The 25,169-nt window shown below is 36.1% G+C and overlaps 1 protein-coding gene across 1 annotated transcript in view; it reads left to right on the top strand.

Annotated features, from left to right (window-relative positions):
• Positions 1–25,169, top strand: part of DROSHA (drosha ribonuclease III) — a 114,684-nt gene that overhangs the window by 45,810 nt on the left and 43,705 nt on the right. The window contains exons 16-22 of the mRNA XM_069492777.1: positions 6,074–6,243; positions 9,986–10,110; positions 11,774–11,873; positions 13,631–13,738; positions 22,645–22,752; positions 23,269–23,407; positions 23,777–23,837. Coding sequence (XP_069348878.1) covers positions 6,074–6,243; positions 9,986–10,110; positions 11,774–11,873; positions 13,631–13,738; positions 22,645–22,752; positions 23,269–23,407; positions 23,777–23,837 — 811 coding nt within the window. The remainder of the gene's footprint in view (positions 1–6,073; positions 6,244–9,985; positions 10,111–11,773; positions 11,874–13,630; positions 13,739–22,644; positions 22,753–23,268; positions 23,408–23,776; positions 23,838–25,169) is intronic.

Genomic DNA, 25,169 nt, shown 5'->3' with positions numbered 1-25,169 from the left:
TTATTGCCTTTGTTCCTACTTGAATCTTCCCTCTTCCACTTGTGTGCAGCCACTTCGCTTTGCATTCATTCTCCACTAAGTCCTGTGCTCTGACTTATCTATCAGCTCTAGCTGCCTCAGCCTCTAGTGTGACCACCACCTTTCTTGTAAATGTCATCAATCCAACCACTTGCCTTTTCTTTTCTTGTATGTAGGCCACTTGGCATTACTGGAGAAGAAAACATAGTTGCTGCTGTGTATCTGTGGCCTACAGTCTCGGCTGGGGAGTTTCTCTTCATGTAACCTCTCTACCCAATTCTGTATATCGGCAGTTTCAGAAATTTAGACTTAGGTTCATGCTCTTCTCCTTGGACTTCCTGTTCTCCTGGGGGCAGGAGACCTTGCCTCCCTGCTGCCTGAGAACCCTTCTTTGAGCCTGTCAGGCTCAGGCTTCCTCAAGTGCTCTTGGTCTATTCACAGCCAAGCTTTGCTTCAGTGGCAGACCCCTCTGGCCCTGTCCGCAGCCCACAGCCACTGCTGATTGTGAAGGCAGCCTCCTAAGGACCAAGGACCAAATCCAGAGGACACACGTCAGTGTTAGTCTCTTCCCTAATGTGATGCTTGGGCCCTCCTAACTTTCTACCTCTGCGATTCTTCCTTTGTGGCTTTTCTTTCTTGTCTACTCAGTCTGGCTTAAATTTTCCTCAAGATTTTTTCCTTTTGTTCTTTCCTCAATCTAGATAATCACAATGGCTTATTTTTATTTTAGATTAGCACTACTTATATTTTTAGTATTGTTAGTGTTTATTTTGTTTAGAAATGCATTCAAAAGCTTTTCTCCTTTTCATGGCCGGTTTTATTTTATTGAGATGCCCTTTTTTCTTTTCAAGTGAATACATCTTTGATTTTATAATGGAGCTTAAGCAGTAAACTTATTAGAAACTGGTGTTAGAGTAAGTTTGTTGAAAAGCCTTTCCTTTCCATATCTATCTGCCTCTTGGCATTTTATGGACCAAACAAATCTCTAAGAGCAAGTGGGCAGTTTTAAAATCACCTTAAAGAAAAATCTTATGTGGGCTATTTACTTTGTGGGATTTCAGCTCTCACAAAATGTTTCTTACAACTGTGTAGCGATAACATTTAGGCTGTCATAAAGAAAAAGGCCGATTGATTTATTTTTAAATAGGTTTTACTTTTTCATTAGACTTCCCTTTGAAAATGTACATATGAAGAAAACCGTGAAGGGTATAGAAAAATACATAATGTATAAAATGCATTTTGGTATTGGGTAGCAAATTATGGTGGATTTGTTTTTCATAATATGATTTCATTAAAAAGCTTTTAGAAAATGGTAAGTTTAAAAAAGGTCACTTTGATATGTATTTCCATTTTTTTCTGTGCATAAGGGTTTTATTACATAGTTGTCATCTATTAGTATATACTTTGTGTCCTGTTTTTTAATAATTCATTGAGCAGGTGGATATTTTTAAAGATCATGATATATAATGCCAAATTTCTTGTCAAAAGAATAACGCCAGCTTATACTGCCATGAAAAATACATTATTACTCATTTTTAGCATTTTCGGCCTGCTCCCCCTTTCTTCTCTCCTTTTCTTCTTTCTTTCTAAAATTTTCAACGGTGAACTCTATGAGGCTAAAGAGTAAACATTGTCTGTCTTCTTGGATCACCAGTGCTAACATACTTCATGGCATATAGCAGGGACTCAGTAAATACTTGTTTACTGATTTTTTTCTCATTAATCAAACAGACCTGACTTGTTTACTGATTTTAATTAATTGGTCATAAAAGTGCCTTATTTAAATATTCATGTGATTTGGTTACTAATGAATGTGCTTTTCAAACATTCTTTAAAATTGTCTCTCATTTTTTTAAAATAAACTTTTTTTTTTTTTGGACACAGGGTCTTGCTCTGTTGCCCAGGCTAAAGTGCAGTGGCATCATTGTAGCTCACTGCAACCTCAAACTCCTAGGCTCGAGCAATCCTCCTGCCTCAGCCTCCCAAGTAGCTGGGATTACAGGTGTGTGCTACCACACCTGACTAAGTTTTTATTTTTTGTAGACATGGGGTCTTGCTGTGTTGTTCAGGCTGGTCTCAAACTCCTGGCCTCAAGGACTCCTCTTGCCTTGGCCTCCCAGAGTGCTAGGATTACAGGCATGAGCCACCGCACCTGGCCTGTATTTGTTTTAACCTGCATAAGAAGAACCGAAGAATTGTGCTTTTTTTCTTTAAGTGGTATGACAGTAAACATGTTATACAACTTGCCTTTACTCAAATACTTGAGATATTCTCTGTGTAAATACTTTGCCTCATTACATACATTGTGTTCTATAGTATAGATGGACATTAAATTTTTTTACAATTCCTCTAGTGATGAATATTTTGGAGATCTCATTTTCCCATTCCATATAAATACTTCAGGAATAGTCTTGTGCATCTATCCTTTTGTGTTTATGTGTTCACATGAGGTAAAGTTCTAGAAGTGAAACTATTTAAGATAGTATGCACATTTTAAATTTGGAAAGATGTTGACCAAGTTCTCTCTAGAAAGGATAAAAAGTTATCTCATTGTTATTATTTGCATGTTTCTTGAAATTCTGTGAGAATGAGCAACTTTTCATACATTTCAGGTATTTCATGGTCTTCTCATTCTTATTTGCTTTTTATTTATATCAGTTTATTACAATATCTAATTGAAAGTTCGAGTTTTATCAGTCATCATAATCTTTCTCCAGTTCTTTAGTTTACCCATTTTAAAGAAGCTGTCTCAGTTGTTTTATACAAATTGACCCAAAATCAAGCTTGATAGTTTAAACCAAGGATTATTTACACAGGCCAGTTTGCCACATGCCAAATCACAGAGTGACCAATTTATTGAGATTTTAAGAATTTTCTCACATTATTGTTTTTTTCTTATCCTACTCTTTACCTTTGGTTGCAAAATAGCTAATATGAACTCCACCCAGTTTGTTAAGGTTTTATTTATTTATTTTTTTTGAGACATGATCTCGCTCTGTTGCTGGGGCTAGAGTGCAGTGGTGTCATCATAGCTCACTGCAACCTGAAACTCTTGGGCTCAAGAGATCCTCCTTCCCCAGCATCCCAAGTAGCTGGGACTGTAGGTGCACACCGCCACGCCCAGCTAGTTTTTCTGTTTTTTGTAGAGACAGGGTCTCACTCTTGCTCAGGCTGGTCTTGAACTTCTGGCCTCAAGCAGTCCTCCTGCCTGGGCCTCCCAAAGTGCTAGGATTATAGGCATGAGCCACTGCGTCATGCCTGTTAAGGTTTTATTCTGACTGTAACTGTGGCTGGGGTAAGTGATAATACAAGATAGCAAGATTGCCCTTAGGGGAAAGCCTATTCATTTTATCACCACTATACTAAAGCATTGAAAATCTTGAATCAGTTTCGCAAATTGACTATCTAGAAAATTGATTTTTGGAAATTGCCCCATCTGGAGTAGTTCTCAGGTATGGCTGGCAGGGACCCAAGGGGGAAAGTGTCTCAGAATTTCTAGGGGGCAAAGTGTGGTTTGAAAAAACATCAATTGATATAGCATCTTAATATAACTTTATATTTAGAAAATTTAGAAAATGCCTGTTAAAACAAATTTTAGAAAATAAGATTATATAAAGGTGTCTTAGTAGAAATATACAGAAGACATACTAATGCAGTCATATAGTTATTCTCAGTGTAGAGAAAGAAGGTATTTTTATATATGTTTGTTAAAATTGAATGTTACACAGTTCAGAAATACTCGTCTAAGCAACCGTATACTTAACACAAATTCCCTAACAAATTGCTCCCTTCTCCCAAATAACCATATAAATAATCAAGCAATATAAACTGAGGGGGAATTGGGTCTCTAAGAAACAGTTTATAAAGTCTGTCAGTTCATTAATGACTGTCCAGATTCATTCCCTGAAACACAAACTCCAGTTCTTCCCGAATAATGAGCCGTTGTCACGGTTCCAGTCGCAGAGTTGGCAGAATTCCTGCTAACCTTAGCTTACCCGCTCTCATTTCTCATTTATATCATGTCCTATTTATTCCAGCCAAGAAGATAAAAATTACTTCCTAGCCCTCAGTGACATAGTTCCATAAATCCCCACATAAACATGTGGCAAAGCAGACAAACCGAAAGAGCCAATTCATTAACATTAGTAAATTCATGGTAGTCTGAGAGCAAGTGGCCAAGTTATTTGTCTGCTTCTGAAAGTCATTCCACAGATGTTTATGGAGTGTCTTTTTTTTGCCAGGCTAGGAGTGGGGGCTACAGCCCTCACCCCACAGGCTCTGGCAGGACGCTAATTTGTGTATCTTCCCTTACATTTCCATAAAGAAATAAACCCCCATACCAAACAGGGAGCAGCGTCTCAAGCACCCTTCCTTGATAAACCTTTCACCTCAGGTTATCTGTCCTGGGCTTATACTTTTCTACAGTGGTGAATAACAGTCTTTTAAAGGTTTAGTTGCCATTTAAAATATTTAGCAGATTTCAACATGGACTTGTAGTTTCTCCTTTCAGCATTACCAACTTTGCACCTGATGTGTATTTTTTTTATTATGTCTAGTTTCTGTGTTGTTATAAAACTCACTCTTCCCTCATCAGTAGCTTTGCACCCAAACCAGAAAGTAGGTAGTTGGCATTCTTATCAAAATATGGTGGCCTCGTTTCTTTTTCTTGCAGATATTCTTCTCCTAAATTGGGTGATACCTATACCATTCATTTACCACAGAGTTTGAGCCTTTAAGAGATCCCTGGTTTGTAGGGTTAAGTATTCCTCTCTCCTAGTAGCTCTTTTAGTCTTTTCATGTTAAATTCAATGCCCCTAGTCCATTTCACTTTTATCTGAAGTACCATGGAGTTGGCCAGCCATAACTGCTTGTTGGGGGATTCTGGTGCTGTTTTGTATACGTGGATCTGGCTCCTTCCACCATTCCCCTGCCCCCCATAAAAATATGAATCTTTTTTCTTACCCTAGAATAAAACAACACACTGCTCCTTCTTATGGTATTTTAGAGTCTCTATAGGCCCCAGTGCTCTCAAGCAGTGTCACCAAATACAGACGTTATAAGCCAAATACCATTTTACACTTTCCTTAGTTCCCAGTGAGTCTAGGTAGTGTGGCAGTTCTTTTTAAGGCTCTCTAGGCTTCCTTTATTCCTGATGTTCTGTATGTATGCACATGTAATGTACAGGCAACATATCCTGGCTTTAGAATTTTTCTTGTCCACCTGCTCACCTCAGGCTTCTTGGAAGATTATGTTGATCATGAACATCATGTTGGTCAGGAACCTAAGCCCAAAGAGAAGGCAGAAGGCCATTGTGGACCCCACAATGATTCCCATATTAAATGGATGTCTTTGGTGCATTAAATACCAGATTAGTTGGCTTTTTCCAAGGTACTTTAATGATACCTGTATTGTACTTTTTATCCCCTATACTTCATGATATATGCTTCTGTAAGCCTCAAAACACTTGGTATTTTTTCCGTGTATTAATGCCATAATGGTCTTCTATGATATTAGTACAGACTCTTTAGCTCTATTCATCATGGCAGGTGCAGCACATTAGCACCAAAAAATTAGACCATAATGCAACAATAGCTTATTGAAAACATCCATAAATATCTCATAAAAGCTTAGAATTTCCTTAAGACAGTAACATTACTTCTAAAGAGCTTTCATCTGTTACCCTAGAAAGAATGACAAAATATTTAAGACATAACATGGTTCTGTATATAATAAACTGTGGTTCTTTATGCTAGGTGGCTTTAAATTTATTTAGGTAAGCACCTTTTTTATATTCATACCTCACAAATGGAGCCTTTTTATCATTTATAATGTTGTTGTTGCCAGTTTAGTAAATGAGATAGTTTATTAGCACTGTTCATCAATGGAATGGATGGCTTTCATATTATTTGGCACCTAGTTAAACTGTAAATTTTAAATTACCCTTTTATACATGCTCTTTTTCCTCCAATGTGTTATTTTTCCTTATTCAGCTGATGATTTGCTGTTAATTGAGTAACTTGCCTTATTTTCCCCCCTCTCTCCACTGCCACCTAAGATGGAGGGAAGGAAGTGCTGTCCATGCACCAGATCCTCCTCTACCTGCTACGGTGCAGCAAGGCCCTGGTGCCCGAGGAGGAGATTGCCAACATGCTTCAGTGGGAGGAGCTTGAGTGGCAGAAATACGCAGAAGAATGCAAGGGCATGATTGTCACCAACCCTGGGACGGTACGTTCTGGTGTCTGTACATTCAGTGGCTGAATCACCTTCTCTTGCTAGTTTGACTGTTTCACAAAAACGATAATAGCACATTTTAAAAGCTTTAGGTACTCATTGCTTCTTGTCCTTGTGAGTAATTTTTCCTTTAAATATTTAGGAAATAAGAAAAATATTATAATTTAAGCATATTTAGTAGTAAATTCACCTGATTAGTAAATTTATTCTGTCTCAATTATTTGCGCATTTTAATGCATATTGCAAGTTGCCTTCCAGAAAGGCTATAAAATTTATACTCTGACGAGGAGCATAGGGGAGTACCGACTTCCCTGCTTATGTTAGTTTAAAGGAAAAAACTTTGCCTATTTGATAGAGGCAAAAATACATTGTTTTGTTTAGTTTGTATTTATTTTGGTTTCTAATGAAAATTGATATTTGAAATGTTTATTGGCCATTCATGTTTTCTTTTGATAATTGCCTACTAGCTGATTTGTCCTTTTTTATTGATCCTGTACTATGATTATTACATATATTTCTCATTTATTTGCTTCTTAAATATTTTGTCTTAAAAATTAAACTTTTAATGTTAATTTTTGAAGCAAAAATATAAAAATTAAAAACAGAATTAAAAGATAACCAGTTCTCTTATATAAAACATAGCATTTTCTTTATATCAGATAATTTATTTCTCTATAATACTTTGTTTCATAAAATAGTTATATATTGGCATCTTATCAGGATAAAAATGTTCAGAAATGGAGAATTAAAGTATTTCCATGTAAAGAAACAGAATAATCTATTTAAACAAAGCTATTGTTTTTTAAAGAGCTGCCAATTGTTTAATAGCCTTGCTTCATAAAATAAAAACTCTGGATCCATTATGACACGAACATCTGCACAAACAAAATGTTGCTATTTGCAAATGAAACATTCCAGCTAGTATGGATTATTTTAAACAAATCCAGAAAGAGAAATTGTTTAATAAAAATATGTTTAAACATTAAACTTGTTTAAAACCAGAAAATCATACAATTTTTACAGTTTTACTGTTAAGCCACATAAACAATTATTAAAGTAACTTTAAAAGAAATATTTAAGTAGTAGCACTATAAGAGTAAGATTGTGAATTTTAATTTTCTTCTTTAAGCAGTTGCATATATTTATATTCCTCCTATCAGGTTTAAAGCTGGGTCAGAGGATGGGGTGATGGTGTGAGATGTACATTTTCATCTTGGTTGTTCCACTTGAAGAGTTCTGTGTTCTACAGTAGACATTTTGGGAGCATGTTCACCCCAGGTTTCCTTCCATGGCGTAGTTAAGATTTCCTGAAATCTGAGAATCATTTGGAGAGCTTTTTAAAAAATTAAAAATTTAAAAATACTGTAGGATGCCCTGACTGACCCTAGCCCGTATGCTCTAGGCAGTGGGGCCCAGGAATGTGTAGTTAAAAAAAAAAATCCCCAGGTGCTTCTAATTCACCCATTGCTTGTTTTAGAACTGGTGGCATAGATAACATTTACTGTCACCATGATCACCATTCAGCTAATTTGTTGAGGGACTACTATGTGAGCCAGGTGCTAGTGAAGTTTATTTATTAAATATGATGGTTACCCAGGTGCGAACCCAAGTTGTATACATATGAGAAGAGTCTTTGACGAATTGTTGAGCGAAGGGGCCAGTCAGTGAAGCCGGTAGTTTTAGGAGAGATCACTGGGCTAGGCTTGCCAGGGATGCTTCATAGACCCTGCAGTAAGGTCTCTGAGGAATTGAGAAATTGTATAAATTATTGGCATGATTAAATGTCCATACTTGAGATGGTATAAGGCCAGTTTTGAAGATAGTTAGGAAACCAGACTAGTCAGGATGCAAGGTTATATTGGAAAATAATCAGAAATAAATTAGGAAAGGTAAGTTTGGGTGTCAGGCTTAGGAAAATGTTGAAGTTAATTCTTTTTTAGATATGTTTAAAGAAGGAAAAAATCCTGAAAACTCAGTATTATGCAAACAGCCTTTTATTACATTCTTTTGGAAAGTGTGCAAGTTACTCGAGGACAAAGTAGGCATGACACTATGTTTCATCTTTTGCAGTACTTGCTTTGAAAGATTGCCCAATGGCAAGAATATTGGGAAATTTATTAAATTTTTCAAGCCATTATGGTCATATTAAATACTTTATTGCTGCAGAACTTAGAGGAATTAATCTTTCTCCCTAAGCTCTTTGCCTCTGCCAGGGAATACTTTGGTCATTAGTGAGAATGTTTTTTATTCTTACACAAAGATGGTATGATAAATGTTATAGGGTGTGGCCAAAGTCTAGAACTTATTTCATTCCCCAACACCCTCATAAATTTAAAGATACTGTGGATATTTTAAATCACTATTTCCTCTGTTGATACCATAGCATGGTGTTTAAAATCACAGAAACATGAATAATTCAATAGCATTTTTCTATTGCACAATTCCTCCTTTAAAAATGTAGCCTACTGTTTTGATGCACAAAATAATGAAAGCAATTCTTAGACCTAAATAACATGTTGCTACTGTTGATGGGCACTTAAATAATTTTTTATTAGGTTGCATGTGAACAAAATATTTTGCATTTTTTAATTTTGAGAGCAAAGGCCAACTTTTCAGGATACTAATGAAATTTTGATTATTAAATGACATTTAAATATTCTTTGAAAACTGTAAGTTTGAGTTGTTTTCTAACTAATGTGGATCAATTCACACAACTCTATCTTCTTTGTCACCTAGCTGGATTTGCCAGATGGCTGACCAGGGCTACAGATGTAGGTAGGGTGACAAGCTTGTCCCAGTAGCTGGGGACTTTCCTGGTTTTAGTGTTGAAACTGCTCTGCCCTGGACAAACCAGGCCTCTAGCCGGACTGTAGTTGTTGGCCATTGTTGTGGGACAGAATGAAGCTTATTGACCTTTGCAACTGAGCCAAAGACCCCCCGCCCAATCTGCTAGTAAGAATTGACTCTAACTAGGGACTGCCCCGAGAGTTGATGATAAGCAAGGAGGTTGCTAAAACATATTCTCCACGATTTTACTTTTTTTTACAAACTTAAGCTTTCAGGATGAAATGCATTTCACAAATGGTCCAGAAGGAATGAGCCATTCACTTCTTTCTTTGTTAGACATGAAGAAAAAAACCATACGAGGCTCTCTGTTAAAATACAAAAATGTCCTAAATGGATGTAGTAAGAGAAGCTTATTAACTATTTGGCCTTTGTACCGCCATACCTTCTAATTTAAAGGTGTAGAATTAAAGGAATACACAAGGTATGCTGAGAACTAATAGGGAAAAAAAAAACTTAAATAGAGGCATCTGTCTGTGTATCCTGAATAGAAGTAAGCTATTCATTTGTAATGTGGAATTAAAGCAGAACAAGCCAGCACATCTTTTTCCTGTGATGTGGACTCCTTTTTCTGTGCCTTTGGAGAGGTTAAGGAAAAGTTATATCTGACTGGGTGTCCTTTTAAAAGTTTAATTTTTAAAGGTTTCTATGTGGACTGCAAAAAAGGACAAAATCATTGTTCATTATGCCAAATGGGTTAGACTCATTTACAGGGATGACATTATAGTTTTTAGATAGTATAGCTGCTATGATTAAAGAGTTTTAAATGACCTTTTCCCTTCGGGGACAAGGCTTTCCTAGAAAAAAGTCCGATTAATTTTTCCCTACTTAGGTTAAAGTCAATACTTAAAGACTTCTTATGGGAATAAATGGCTTTGATTTTTTTCTCTAGAAACCAAGTTCTGTCCGTATCGATCAACTGGATCGTGAACAGTTCAACCCCGATGTGATTACTTTTCCGATTATCGTCCACTTTGGGATACGCCCTGCACAGTTGAGTTATGCAGGAGACCCACAGTAAGATATTTCTCAGTGTTTGTCTTAGCCAATTTCACCTTCTACTAACAGCTGAATTAGCAGAGGATTACCCTTTAGTGAATATTTTCCTTTTTAAAAATTAAGAACTGAAATGAGCCATGCTTCCAAATTTAGGTTACCAAATAAAACAATTTTGGTAGCTTTTGAAGAATTATTTTCTCTACCTATTTAACTGAAAGAAATTATTATACAACAGAATATCCTTGGAAATATTGGTCAACATGAGTCCTGTATGTTTTTAAACTTTAAGGAACTTTTCATTTATTGGTCATTATAATAATTATTATTATTTTTTATTTTTTCAGTGCCCTCTAGAGGAAAGTAGCACCATATTGGTTCCTAGCACTGCCGAATTTATGCAGAATTCTATTTTTGGGGTCATCTTAATAAGAGCTCAAGATCCCATGCAAAGTCAAGGGTTGTGTTCGAAGTAGGAGCCATGACTGCTGACTCTTAGGATTGATGTACTTTCCACATTTGGGTTTTTCCAACTGGCATGTTAGTGTTTTTCTGGGAGAAGATGAGGATGTGTGGGAATGGAGATAGTACCATTATATTCTTTAGGACTGTTTGGATTTCCTACCTTGGTAAACAAACAGTTTCCTCACTTAATTTTTTTAAACAAAGATTCATAATGGGAGAAAAGGGAATGGGAGATTTTCAATTCGTAAATACAGTTCTGGCTGACATATATTAGAAGAGGCTAAAGGGTTTTGTTCTTTTTTTTCCCCCTTTGGATAAAAGTATGAAGCAGTGAACCAGGCACTGTGTAAGTACTTCTTTCTTTCCTCCATTCTCTAAAAAAATGTTATCAAAAAAGCCGAGGCCAAGTTAAGGCCAAGTTAAGCCCAAGAAAGGAACAGTTTTAATATGACAGAAAATCTTTTGAAAATCCCTTTTTGTCAGAAAAATGTTAGTAGAATGTGATTAGGCTCTCGTGGACTCTCAGATGACAGGACTGCGAATTGATAAAGAGCTGCATATTCTCTTCATTTCCAGGACACTGTAACAGTATCCTTTAGACTGGTTGAGGTTGTAACAGATTTGACTACCAAAAATATGCTTGTTTTTGTCATGGTATAAACAAATTGGTATATGCCGTTTGTCTTTTCCCCTCTCCAGTGGAAAAATGAATGCAACTTTGTAGCTTGGGTATTGGCACAAATGGGGTTCTCTATTCTAATACTCTTCAACTTTTACTTTTGGTATAGGCAGTTCAGAGACCGACAATCTCCCTATTAAGGAAGGGATCTTTCTTTCAACAAACATCAGAAAGTACATATTTAAATAAAATTTGTCATTTTCAAAGAGGTAACAATGAGAAACAGGACATGTTTCCATTGGTTAAAGTGTTTTTGTGTGTCTTCTTTGGAATTCTTTCCAGAGGTTCATTCATAGTCACACCCGATTTTCAATCCAAATAAGCAACAATCAACTTAATCACCAGGTTCCAGTTGATTCTTGGCCATCCTGCCCCTCAACCCAAAAATCGTATTCTTCCTTAGAATGATGGTTTGCTGCCATTAAGGATATTCAAAAGAATGTAATGTATGATTGAGCAGACCTATTAAAATAACTGGTTTTGTTGCACTTTAGATTCACCATCTCTTTGTCTAAGATATTTGTCTGTCCTTTTCCTTAGATATCAGAAACTGTGGAAGAGTTATGTGAAACTTCGCCACCTCCTAGCAAATAGTCCCAAAGTCAAACAAACTGACAAACAGAAGCTGGCACAGAGGGAGGTCTGTATTGAACCCCGTTCCTTTGTGATTAATGGTGATACATTTCAGGTTTATGTCAAGATTGTTGAATTATACTATACTTCTAGAATAAGATAGAAGAATCTTTTAAAAATCATACTTTAATCCCTTCTTCACAGTATTACACTGATTTGATTTTCTTTATATTTTTTAGTATATAAAGGAGTATTTTTATTCCTAAAAAGACCAGTTTCTTAATGGGTTACTACTACTGGGAATCAGATATACCTTTTATAGAAATTAAAGAAGGGTTAAAATTTGCTAAATCAGCCTTTTGTCTTAGATTGCACATTATACAACAATGGATCTTACTCAGATTTCTTAGTCTCAAGGTTGTAAAAAGTCTGCCAGTTTAGTAGGGTGAACTTATATTGTAAGGTTCTATATCCCAAATTCCATATTTCTTTACTTATGGGTAGAAATATCCCTGGATTCCGGGATCACATATATTTTAGTTTCAATTTTTTGTTTTTTGAGACAGAGTCTCACTCTGTTGCCTGGGGTGGAGTGCAGTGGTGTCATCATAGCTCACTGCAACCTCAAACACTTGGGCTCAAGTGATCCTCCTGCCTCTGCCTTCTGAGTAGCTGGGACTACAAGTGCACACCACCACATATGGCTAATTTTTGTATTTTTTGTAGAGACAGGAATCTTGCCATGTTGCTCATGCTGATCTCAAACTCTTGGCTTCAAGCAATCCTGCTGCCTTGGCCTCCCAAAATGTTAGAATTACAGGTGTGAGCCACTGTGCCTGGCCTGTGTTTTAGTTTTAATTTTAAGGATAAGTGGGTTCACTATATATATAGATTTTTTTCTCAGTGAGATTTTATTCTGCTGTAGTGTAAGAGCGCTAAGAGGCTGGGAAGAGTATTTAAATTCCAGCATTGTCACTTACTGTGACTTGAGCCAGTCAGCCTCTTTAGAAAGGAGGGAACTGAGGCTGAGAGGCTGACTGAAATGTCCATCTGTTGGTGCACACAAGGAAAAAGGTGCTTGTGTGGACTTCTGAAATATTACGTATAATGTTCCTCCCATGATATTTGACTTGTAGTAGGAGCTTAATCAATGGTGGAGGTGATGGTGGATGTGTTGATGGTTCCTGTTGTTATTATGAATTCCTATGAGGTTTTTACTGAATTGCATATAAGTATAAAATTGTTTTTTATAATTAATTATTTGAAGAGCAGTGAAAGGGAAGGATTAATTCCTGATTACATCTTATAGGTGAAGTTTTGGATCATTGTCTTTTTAAAAATAAGATATTCCCTTGTAGTGAGAGTTTTTGTGAGAGTTTAGCAAATTAGAAGGCAACTTTTAGAATTATGTGGATTGCTGGTTAATCTACTGATTGTCTTAGATGTAAATGCTTAACATAGGCTTGATATAAACATAATTTTTACCTGCCAATTTCAAATCCCAAGCATCGTTTTTTTTTTTTTTTTTCATCATGAAGAAAAGGCACATGCAACGGCATATTTTGTTCAAATATGTGAGAAATGGTAGATTTGGTTTAGAGTTTATCTAATCTAGTTACTGGGAAAGGCTGCCTTATAACCAAGGCTATGAGCATCCTGGCCTCCATTTCAATAAAATATTATAATTTTGTGTGAAGAGATTGAATACCTGAGTGTAAGGGTAATACTAAATGAATGAATCTAGCTTATTTTCTAATGCTTGATGTTTGGCTTAATATTGCTTTAAAAACGTTGGGTTACTCATCATAGTGAATTCTCTTCTAGGAAGCACTCCAAAAAATACGACAGAAGAATACAATGAGGCGAGAAGTAACAGTGGAGCTAAGTAGCCAAGGATTCTGGAAAACTGGCATCCGTTCTGATGTCTGTCAGGTGATGATGCTTCTGAGAACACAACTATGCCCATACATCTCTTCCTTTAAAAGGCATCTGGCACTGAGATATTCCTAATTGAGAAATTTCTATAGAGCATATTTCCTTGAGACTAAATGGAACACCAACCATAAATTGTTTTCGATCATTTGGGTTTCGTTCCTGTTGTCTGTTGTGGTGCTCTGTGTGTGTGTGTGTGTGTGTGTGTGTGTGTGTGTTTTGCACTTGTGGGTGTTGAGGGGAGGAACTTAATAGTGTTAAAGTCAGTCTCTTCACTTTGCTTGAAGATAAATCTATCCTTTGAATGCACCTGCCTATTTGTAGCACATGTATACGTGCTTGTACAAAAGAGATATTCCAGCAGCCATACAGATAGACTCCTGATGTATACAAACTTTCTGGATTGATGACTCAAATTTGTATTGTAGAGAATGGAAGGCATTAATGAACAGAAACAGTATACAGTTCATATTTGAACCCAATGGCAATATATTTTCCTTGGGTGAACTCAGTAGAGAAACATTTCAGCTACATGTAACTGACTCACTAATAAGTATTTTTGTTTTTCCTATGATGGAATTTAACCTGCCTAAACATCCCTAAAACCAGCATATTCTTTGGTTCTGCACTTGATTCTGTTGTCATGATTGATATTGGATGCACTCCATGGGAATTACAGTAAAGGAAATGAGTACACAGGCTAGGGTCAGGTAATGTAATTTGCTATGTTCAGCCTTTTGGAAGAATACTTCCAGGCTTCCACTTATCTATTTTGGTGATAGCATACGTTGTAATAAGTTCAGACAATTTACTCGTAGGTGTACATTTCATCATTATGATTAAAAAAAGATGTTGGCATATAATGGGGTTTCATCCTATAATTAAAAGCATCGCTATACATTTTATTTACTAAGTGATGTCCAGAACGATTTTTGTGAGAGGATGAACTGCTGTTGATGCAGTGTTGCTAAATAATAATTATATTTGAGGATAATAAGCATCTGGAGTGGTAACCAGTTACATTCACCAAGTCTTTTGCCAGTCAGTTATTTTGCCAGTTGACCAATATTTTGTTACTGTCAGTACTTAAGATGGGAATATTTTACTTCTGTTGTTTTTCAGGCCCATCTGAAGCCCTATCACCCAGTTTTTCTGTTTGCTGCTGTCTTCCTGAAACCAACATGATGTCATCCTAAGATGGACATCATAAGTCAATGAGCAGAGTGATAAGTCAGAGTTGATTAAGAAATCATAAAATTGTGGAGCATTAAGAACTGAAAGGCACCAGAGAGACCTACTGTACTGATTTCTAAACTTGTGTTTTTGTTCCACTTCAAAATATTTTTTTCATACCGAACCCTTGAAGATCCCTACTTTGTAAAAAGATAAAAAATAACTGACTGGTGGGTGATGGGTGTGGAGGGAGTATCTGGTTTACTTGGTTTCTCCCACATCCCATGTAGTGGTTTCTAAGGCAGTTTTGTTCCACTGAATACAATCTTGTTTTTAAAGCCCTTTTTTTTTCTTTTGGTAAAACAAATAGGGATGCTGAATTATATGTTCAGTGCAGTTTTGTGTTCTTCAGTTTTATCACAGATATCTTCCTCTGTTCCTCGGCTAGATAAGAAGCAGCTTGAGGACAAGGTTGTCTTCTCTCTCTGTGTATTATATTCTACATTCTGTTTTTGAGGCTGGTAGGCAAAAGGACTCAGTAAGTTCCCTTGACTGACTGGTGGGAGAAAATGGATCCTGATTAAACCCTACAAGGGTGAACACTTAATGATCTAATATTAGTTCCTCCTCTGTAGAACTCTCACTCTTCCAAAGAGAACTTCCATTTGTTTAGAAACCATGCTTCTATTCTCTGGTCTTCCTAATGGAAGTCTTTTTAAGAGTTCAGTAAAATTACCCTCACATGTAAATCACTTGATAAAGAATGTAAATTGCTGCCTATGAGTTCATATACTGAATACAGAAGGAATTGCTTTATAGTTTGTAAAAAAAAAAGTCTGCATATAAATGAAGGAAAATGAGCCAGCTAGCTACCTGAGAAGTCAATAGAAGCAGAAGAGAAAGAAATCTTAGCACGATGGCAATGCAGGGGCTGGGGATGGACTGTTAAAACCAAAACCAAAACCAGAAAACCCCTGTGCTTGGTGAAATAGATCCTTACCCACCAAAATCTAATTATCCTTGAGGCATTCTGCAGCTCTCAATCTTATGTGAACAGATGAAGTATGTGTTTATCTTGATGTTAAATATTATTTCACCATCAATGACAATTCTTCGGGTTGTGAAAGTAAATTGTTACCTACATAGAGCTTAAAACATCAACATATAGAAATGCTACCTTGAGAGAATTTGGAGATGTTATTCATCAACTCATTCATTACATGAGAGCAACCTAGTTCAAATTTTAAATGCAAAAACCTAAAGTAAGGTAAAAATGATTAAAGGGAGAATGGCAAAAGTAAATTAATTGTCTTTTGGTTCAAAATGAGTATTTTTGCAAATTATTTTTATTATGTTTATTTATACCCATCCTTATTTCAGAATGGTTTTAAAGTGCTAATTCTTCTTATAAAAGTAGGAGTAAATAAGCCACATGACTGTGAAAGCCATGGACTCCACAGTGAAAACTGTTGAATCCATTACTCCTTCATTGCCATTCTTTTACCATTCTCATTTAGTTTTCTCTTGGGCTGTCTTATTGCATATCAAAGGTCAGAAGTCTTTCTTTCTGCTGATAATATCTTACAGAAAACCTTTGATAAATATAGAACTTCCAGGTGCATTTTAACTAAGAGTGTTTGCCACAGATGATATTTTATCTCTTCCTGGATTTTTTTTTTTTTTGAGACAGAGTCTCACTCTGTTGCCCAGGCTAGAGTGAGTGCCGTGGCGTCAGCCTAGCTCACAGCAACCTCAAACTCCTGAGCTCAAGCGATCCTCCTGTCTCAGCCTCCCGAGTAGCTGGGACTACAGGCATGTGCCACCATGCCCGGCTAATTTTTTCTATATATATTTTTAGCTGTCCATATAATTTCTTTCTATTTTTAGTAGAGATGGGGTCTCGCTCTTGCTCAGGCTGGTGTTGAACTCCTGAGCTCAAACGATCCGCCCACCTCGGCCTCCCAGAGTGCTAGGATTACAGGCGTGAGCCACCGCGCCCGGCCACTTCCTGGATTTTTTATGTTTTAAAATTCTCAGGTATTTTTACATGCATCGCACAAAGGTTCTAAACAGCAGTTGCCCTTAAATTACTGATGTTTGCCATACATTTTGTTTGAGTATTTTTTACCTTAAAATTGCATAGGCAAACAATGGGGGCAACAAAGTCATTCCCCGTTTTTTTTTTTTTTGTAAAGAAATCAGATCAAATATCCTACCAAATAGTATTAATGATTAAACCTCTATGAGTATATTTTGGGGGCTATTTTAATCTTACTTCTGGGATAGGATAGTCTTTTTACACCTAGTGCATGAGTGTCTACCCACAAGTCATATATGTTAACATTTTTTATTCTTATCCTAGAATAAATGTTTTCTTTTGGCATGTATTCCTCAAATAAGCAGGTGACATATCATAATACAGTTTAAAACATTCAAAATAAAGGCACTTTATATTTTTGGTAATGAAGAATAAGAATCTGATTGACTGGGAAATAGCAGTCAAGTCTGTCTATATATCGAATACTTTGAATAATCCTGAAACCTATGAACAGGTAAACTCATACTTAATTTTGAGAAGAATAAAAAAGATTGAGTAGCTTCTCTAAAATCCTTGAGAGTTTGTCTTTGTATTTGGTAGTTCATTGAAATGGAACCTACTGTGTATTAGTAATCATTGCTAGTAGGTTGCTGGCAAAAGCCTTATGATGATATCTGGCTGATGCAGGAGATAAAACTGGTGTGATGAGTCTAAGGTGGAGTGACCTCAATACCAGCAGCTCCCTCCAGAAGTACATTTTCCCCAACGAGAGAAGTTACCAAGGATTGGTAGGAGGTTAGAAAATACTCCCTAGCGCCTCAGCCAATGTTAAGAGGAATGAAAACCTAGGGGGTGGGTGCTGTAACCTGTAATTATATGTGAACTGAATGTGATTATCACCATGTTTGGAGAGAAATTCTTTAAGGATTTTCTCTGCGTTTTTGCTTGTTAGAGTGAATTTTGGGTAGTATAGAAGAAAAAGCAGGAATCATAAACCTGACTCTGAGTCATCATTGTGATGACTCAGGAGACGAAGAAAAGCAACATGCTGCAATAGGATCTGTACTTTTAAGAATCGAGTTTTGCACACCAAGGTTGAATTGGTATCTTCTATAAAGATAGGTGCCTGGATCCTATGCTATACTGAGGAGGTGGTCCATGGAAATCAATAAACTGAATTACAAGATGTCAAAAAAGGAGCAAAGAATCTGCACCGTTATAGTCACATAACCAGTATGAGGGAGGAGGGCAGGGATTGTAACTCCTGAGATAAAAAAGGAAGCATGGGTGTCTGGAGAACTACTGTTGGCCTTGAGGAGAGCTGAGTTGTGGTGGTTGCTATTTGTATTGCGTGGACAGAGAGCTGTATTTGGACTCCTTAATGAATGTGCTGTCTTCCTACAGTGACTGTCTGGAACAGGATGGAAGGCCATCATGCATTGTCAAACTAACTGATAGTCTTGCTCAATGATTTGTCAAAGAATCACTGAACAGTGAAAAAAAACATCTCTAGGGATTAAGAAGCTTTGAGCAAAAAGTTAAAGAAAGTATTTTCTAAGTTAGAACTTTCTGAGGAGAAAAAAAGAGGACCATCTAAGAGGCAAATGGCTTCACAGATATTGTTAAAAAGCTTTGATTTTTGGACTATATGAGATACTTGATTTTTTTTTTTAATAGGAGATGTAGTCCTGCTTGTGTAGGAAGGCAAGAAGATTTTGTTTAAAGGCTAACTGGCCTGACAGAATTATTAGTATTTATACTATGAAAAATTTGAAACATACAAGGTTAGAGAGAAAAGTATAATGAACTCTATGTACTTATCATTGAGCTTCAGCAGTTATGAACAGCATTTCTGTAATATGATCAATCTAGTCAGTGTTCACATTTTTCTAATTGTCTATTAAATTTATTTTAGTCTGTTTGTTTGAATTGGGGTCCAAACAAGACCCATATATTATGACTGATTGCTATGTTTCAAGTCTCTTTCGTCTGTAGGTTCTCATTCCATTTCTTCCCTTTTTCCCCGTTGCAAATATGTGTTGAAGAAACTCGATATGTTCTGTAGAGTTCCTGTGGTTTGGTCTAGATTTTGCTGATTGGAACTTTTATGGTGTCATTTACCATGTGCTTTTTGCCCCTTGTATTTTCAATGGCCACACATGGCCATCAAAATTAAATGAAATTAAAAATTCAGTTTCTCAGTTACTCTCGTCACATGTCAAGCACTCAGTGGACACACGTGGCTAGTGTGTATTGTAACAACACAGATACAGAATATTTCCATCATCCTAGAATGTTCCATTGAACAACACTGATCGTATTTCAGTTTTTTTTGCAAGACTTTTTCATAAGTGATGATGTGGTCTTTTTGTGTGTGACATTATCAGTCAATGATGGATCATTGCCTAGACCCAGTAATTCATTAGGTCTGCCAAAGTGATATTCTAATTTTATCTTTCTTCATTTATTATTAGAATACTTTTTTAAAAAGATCCTTGACTTAACTATTTGATTACTCTGAGGTATAGACCCCATATAGGGCAACAACAAAAAATTTACTTATTATCACCATAGATGTTATTCTATTCCTTCTTTTTTTTCTTAGATGAGATTTGATCATGATTCTTTTTGCTGCTCTTTAAGTTAAATAAATTAATTAAAATAAATGAAATAGTTTTCTGTACTTTTAGAAAAGAGGTATAAGCCAAGAAAGCTTTTCATAATTCTAGAGCTCCTCCTCATGTTGGTTTTGCAAAATGATAAAAATATGGCCTCATACTATGTCTGTGTCTCTACTTTTATCTGGACCTTCACTTTCCTTTGCCCTTTATTATCCCTGTCCTGCTAAATGTGGCTTTTACTCCTAGTTCTTTTCTCCTCATTGTAGGGCTTTACCTTGGAAGGGAGCTATAGTTTTTATGTGTTTTGTGTGTCTTGTGTGTTTACAGGTCCCAGGCTTCTCCAGCTGTTAGACTGTCCTCTTGTACTCAACTAATGAATTATTAATAGATTCTGCAGAGCCTTCTCCAGTTTCAATCACATTTCCAGTGAATACATGTTGTTAATTTTGGGTCTCTTCCATTCTCAGGGCCATCAGAAGCCTTACTACTCTCTCTTTCTCATCTCTCACGCAGATGCTGAGACCACATAGCTCTTTGTCCTTGTCCATTCTTATTTAGGGGTTCATGGAGATACCTGGTCATTTAGTTTTTATATAGATATTTTTCATAGATCTTTCATTTTGTTAGTCTAGTTGCTCTATTTTTATGGGAGAATTTGAAGAGATTTAACTACACACTGCCATTTTCTCACAATCTTTCAAAGGAGCCTTTTTTTTTAATGAAAGCAATTGCTAGACATGAATTAGGGGGAAAAATAAAGATGCTTAGTGATTGTATTTCAACATTGCAAAGATTGATACTTCTAAAAACTGAGCTAGAAATTCTTAACAGTGTTGTAAATAACATTGAGACTTGGTTGTCTGGGCTTCAAGATGGACAGGGTCATCCATACCTTTCCATGGTCCTCACAAGAAACAGACTTATTTGGAAAGAGAAACTAGTTCTATTTAGAGGAAGCGGTGAAGGGATTCACAGCTGTTGCACATGAGAAAAGGTTAAAAGAAAAAAGGTTTAGGTTAGCTAGAAGAAGCAGGGATTGTGCCATTAAATGCATTTTGTTTCCCTGTAGAACTAGGATCAAAGGGCCAAACCTCCAAAGACACAGATTTGGGCTTAAAGTTAACAGTAATTTTCTAATAAATTGTGAACTCTAAAGAGGATGCTATTTTCCAGACAAGTAGTGATTCTTTTCTCACAGGAGGTTAAAAAAATAATCAGTTAATCAGGTGGAGTTCATGCTTTAGACTATGCGTGCATAGTCTTCATGTCCCATTCACCTTGAGTTTTTTAGCATCAATTCCCTTGAGCTTTCTTCAATTTAATTGGCTGGAAAACTGTATTATAGTTTGGCTGTGCACTTTATTTACATATTGTTGTATTTTTAAATACAACACTTAAATAAACAAAGTGGACAGAGTGTCAATAATTCAGATCCTAATGACATATCTCTAGCAAGCCCTTGATGGCAAAGACAGTGTCTGCATCTTTTCTATCTTGCACAAATATCGTAAGGCCTTGCACATGGAGGTGCTCAATATGTATGTATTGAATTGAACTGGAAAGAAAGACTTTCCGTTGATTAGAGATCCTATTTGGTGGAACTAATCTTTCTTTATAAGTTAATAATATAACCGATTTCTGTGCTTTCAAGCAAATCCATTTTCGTGTATTTTTAAACAATGCCAGCTTAAAATACTTTGAAGACTGAAATGATTTAAAGCATATGCCAATCATTTTGTGGGCTGTGCCCATCCTCCAGGTTCTAATGAATAAGAATGACTCCTTCATTCTCTTGAGTTCTAGAGAAACATTATTAAAGAAAAGAAAAAGATATGCCTTCCATAAAATTGTCTCCCAATAAGGAATCTATAGCCAAATGAAAAATGATTGAAGTAAAAATATAAGTTCCACGTCCTCAGGTGCCTTAACGGTACTGGTGCTTTTATAAAAATTGTCTTTGGAATGTTAGATCATTAAATGTTAAACCTAGAGTGGCATTTGGAGATAATCCTAAGTAGTATTTGAAGATTATCCTGCTGAGTTCTTACTTAAGGGATAGCGATGGGCTTCAGGGGTTTGTGAACCCATTAAAATTGTGTACAAGTTTTGCATGTTTGTGCACATGGGCATTTTTGGGGGGAAAGAGTCATTTTCTATTGATTCTCAGAAGTATCTTTATCCTCAAAAAGTTTCAGAATGAATGAATCCTAATCCATTCCCTTACAATTAAAGATAGACAAAGAGGCACAGAAATGCATGTGACTTGCTGAAGCTAAGGCTACCCTGCTGAATACTGAGGGAACCAGGGCTACTCCTGCTTGAAGGACAGCTAATCCTTATTCTAAGTGGATTTTTATATTTCCTCTTTTAATTTTTATTAACTCTCCCTGGAAGTAGCTACATTTATTATCCCCATTCTTCAGGTGAGGAAATTGAGGCAGAGAGGTAAAACAACTTGCCCCAAGACATACAATGTATGACTGGCAGAGAAGGATTTGGACTAAGGCATTCTGGTTCCAGAAACTATATATTCTGGTTTTTTTTTTTTTTTTTTTTTTGAGACAGAGCCTTGCTCTTGTCCAGGCTAGAGTGCCGTGGCATCATCCTAGCTCACAGCAACCTCAAACTCCTGGGCTGAAGTGATCCTCCTTGCCTCAGCCTCCCGAGTAGCTGGGACTACAGTCATGTGCCACCACGTCTGGCTAATTTTTTCTGTTTTTAGTAGAGATGGCTAATTTTTTTTTTTCTTTCTAGTTTTAGTAGAGATGAAGTCTTGCTTTCGCTTAGGCTGGGCTCGAACTCCTGAGCTCAAGTGATCCTCCCGCCTCAATCTCTCTGAGTGCTAGGATTACAGGCATGAGCCACTGCTGCTGGCCGAGAAACTATATATTAACAACTACAGTACACTGCCCCTTGTAAAGGATTCTCTAGGATGACACACAGCCAATAAACGGTTTTAGGATTTTATGAGATGAAATTTGGGATGTGAAAATGGTTCTTTTGTGTCGTAAAATAAATGAAGTGGTTTTATAAGTTTTTATAGTTAAACATACTGAAGTATTTCTTTTTCTTAGCATGCCATGATGTTGCCTGTTTTGACCCATCATATCCGCTACCACCAATGCCTAATGCATTTGGACAAGTTGATAGGATATACTTTCCAAGATCGTTGTCTGTTACAGGTAAGAATTACTCTCCTGTAAACTCACATAATAACAAGATAAGAGTAATTCATCTTGCAGGTTACAAATGGTGCATTGCATTCTTTATCTTGGAAAGTGACGAGGATTTTTAGAAACATAACTGTCTTCCTTGTTCTGCTGCGGTTGCCTCTGCCAAGTTTCAGCCCTTTCTCTTACATTTATGTGAGGCCATCCCTAAAGAAATTGCTAAAAAAAGCTAAAATTTGCCTGTCAAACCTGAGTACCCTCTTTCAGGTTTTCCTTCCTTATGGCTCCTCTCCTTCCCAGTTGCTGAGTATTCTGTCTTCTGAAAGACATGGAATTTTAGGTTTGTTTTCAGAAGAGGGCTTGTGCCAGAGCTCTGAAAATTTGATACTGAAGGAAATAAGATGGAGAGATCAGGGCTTAAAATTCAAATGGATATGTAGCTTCCTTTCCTGTTTCATTTGGGTTGATATAAAGATGGTGCTTCTATGTTGAGTTTTAAATATTAAACTCATTTCATTGAAATTTTAGCTGGCCATGACTCATCCGAGTCATCATTTAAATTTTGGAATGAATCCTGATCATGCCAGAAATTCTTTGTCTAACTGTGGAATTCGGCAGCCGAAATATGGAGACAGAAAAGTTCATCACATGCACATGCGGAAAAAAGGTATGCTTGGATGACTCTAAGATTCTACTCCCCTAATTTGGCCTGTGTTTCCTATTGTAAATTATATCTCCACCAGGAATGCTTCCCTGGGTGACTCTTTCACCCTTTCCTATTCTTGTATTCCTGTTGACTCCTACATAATAGCATTCATTTTGAGCAGAGCATTATAATAAGGGCGGATGAATTTTTTAGAAAGAATTCTTTCTCCTATCATGTGTTTTGTTAATAATTGTTTATTAAAGTTTTAGACATGCAGATATTAAACCTTTTAAAGTCAAGCTGAGAAAATTTTCTTTCTACATGTCATATGATGGTCTTAGAATATTTCTAACAGTATTTACTTGTATATTTGTTTTTTATTTTAAATAGGAATTAACACTTTAATAAATATTATGTCACGCCTTGGCCAAGATGATCCAACTCCCTCAAGGTAAAGTAGATTTTTAAAAAATAGCTTTATTGAAATATAAAATACCATACAGTTTACCCATTTAAGGAGTATAGTTCAGTGGTTTTTAGTATGTTTACAAAATTGTGCATCCATGGCCACTGTCTAATTTTAGAACATTTTCATCACCCCAAAGAGAAATCCTGTATCCATTAGTAGTCACTTCCCATTTTCCCTTAGCCTGCCCAGCCCTAGGCAACCACCGATATACTTTCAATCTCTATTGATTTGCCTATTCTGAACATTTTATATAAAAGGTATCTGACAATATGTGGTCCTTTTCTTTTACTTAGCATAATGTTTTCAAGATTTGCATGTTATAGTATGTATTAATACTTCATTTTTTTATTATCAAATAATATTCCATGATGTGAATATACCATATTTTATTGATTCATTATCAGTTGATGGCCATTTGGATTGTTTCCACTTTTTGGCTATTATGAATAATGTTGCTATGAATATTTATGTATAGGTTTTATGTGGATATATGCTTTGATTACTCTTGAGTATATACCTAGGAGTGGAATTGCTGGGTCATGTATTAATTCTATTTAACCTTGTAAGGAACTGCTGGACTATTTTACAAAGTGGCTCCACCATTTTATATTCGCAGCAGCAGTATATCAGGGTTCTAATTTCTTTACATCTTTGTCGACACTTGTTATTATTTGTCTTTTTTCTTCTGGCCATTCTAGTGGGTATGAACTATTACCTCATTGTGGTTTTGAATTGCATTTTCCTGATGGCTCATAACATTGAGTATCTTTTCTTGTGCTTATTGGCCATTTGTATCTATTCTTTGGAGAAATACATATTCAGAACCTTTTCCCATTTTTAGTTGAGTTTTTTATTACTGAGTTATAATGGTTTTAATGTATTCCAGATACAAGTCTCTTATATGATTTATGATTTGCAAAAAATTTTCCTATTCTATGAATTGCCCTTTCATTCTCTTGATGATGTCCTTTGAAGTACAAAAGTTTTGATGAAGTTTTGCATTTCCACACACATTTTTGGATCAGCTTGTCAGTTTCTTTAAAGAAGTGAGCTGAAATTGATAGAGATTGTATTGATTCTGTAAATCAAATTGGGAATGATTACCATTTTAATCTTAAGTTTCCTGACCCATGAATGTATCTTTCCATTTATCTGTCTTCTTTAATTTCTTTCATTAATGTTTCATAGTTATCAGAGTACCCATTTTGCACATCTTTTGCAAAATTTATTCCAAAGTATTTTGTTCTTTTTGATGCTATTAAAAATGGAATTGTTTTCTTAATTTAATTTTCACGTTGTTCATTGCCAGTGTAT

The sequence above is a fragment of the Eulemur rufifrons genome, chromosome 17, assembly GCF_041146395.1.
Source record: "Eulemur rufifrons isolate Redbay chromosome 17, OSU_ERuf_1, whole genome shotgun sequence".
In the NCBI taxonomy this organism is placed as follows: Eukaryota; Metazoa; Chordata; class Mammalia; order Primates; family Lemuridae; genus Eulemur; species Eulemur rufifrons.
Note: the sequence above shows the minus strand (reverse complement) of the source record. Positions and strands in the feature narration are given on the sequence as shown.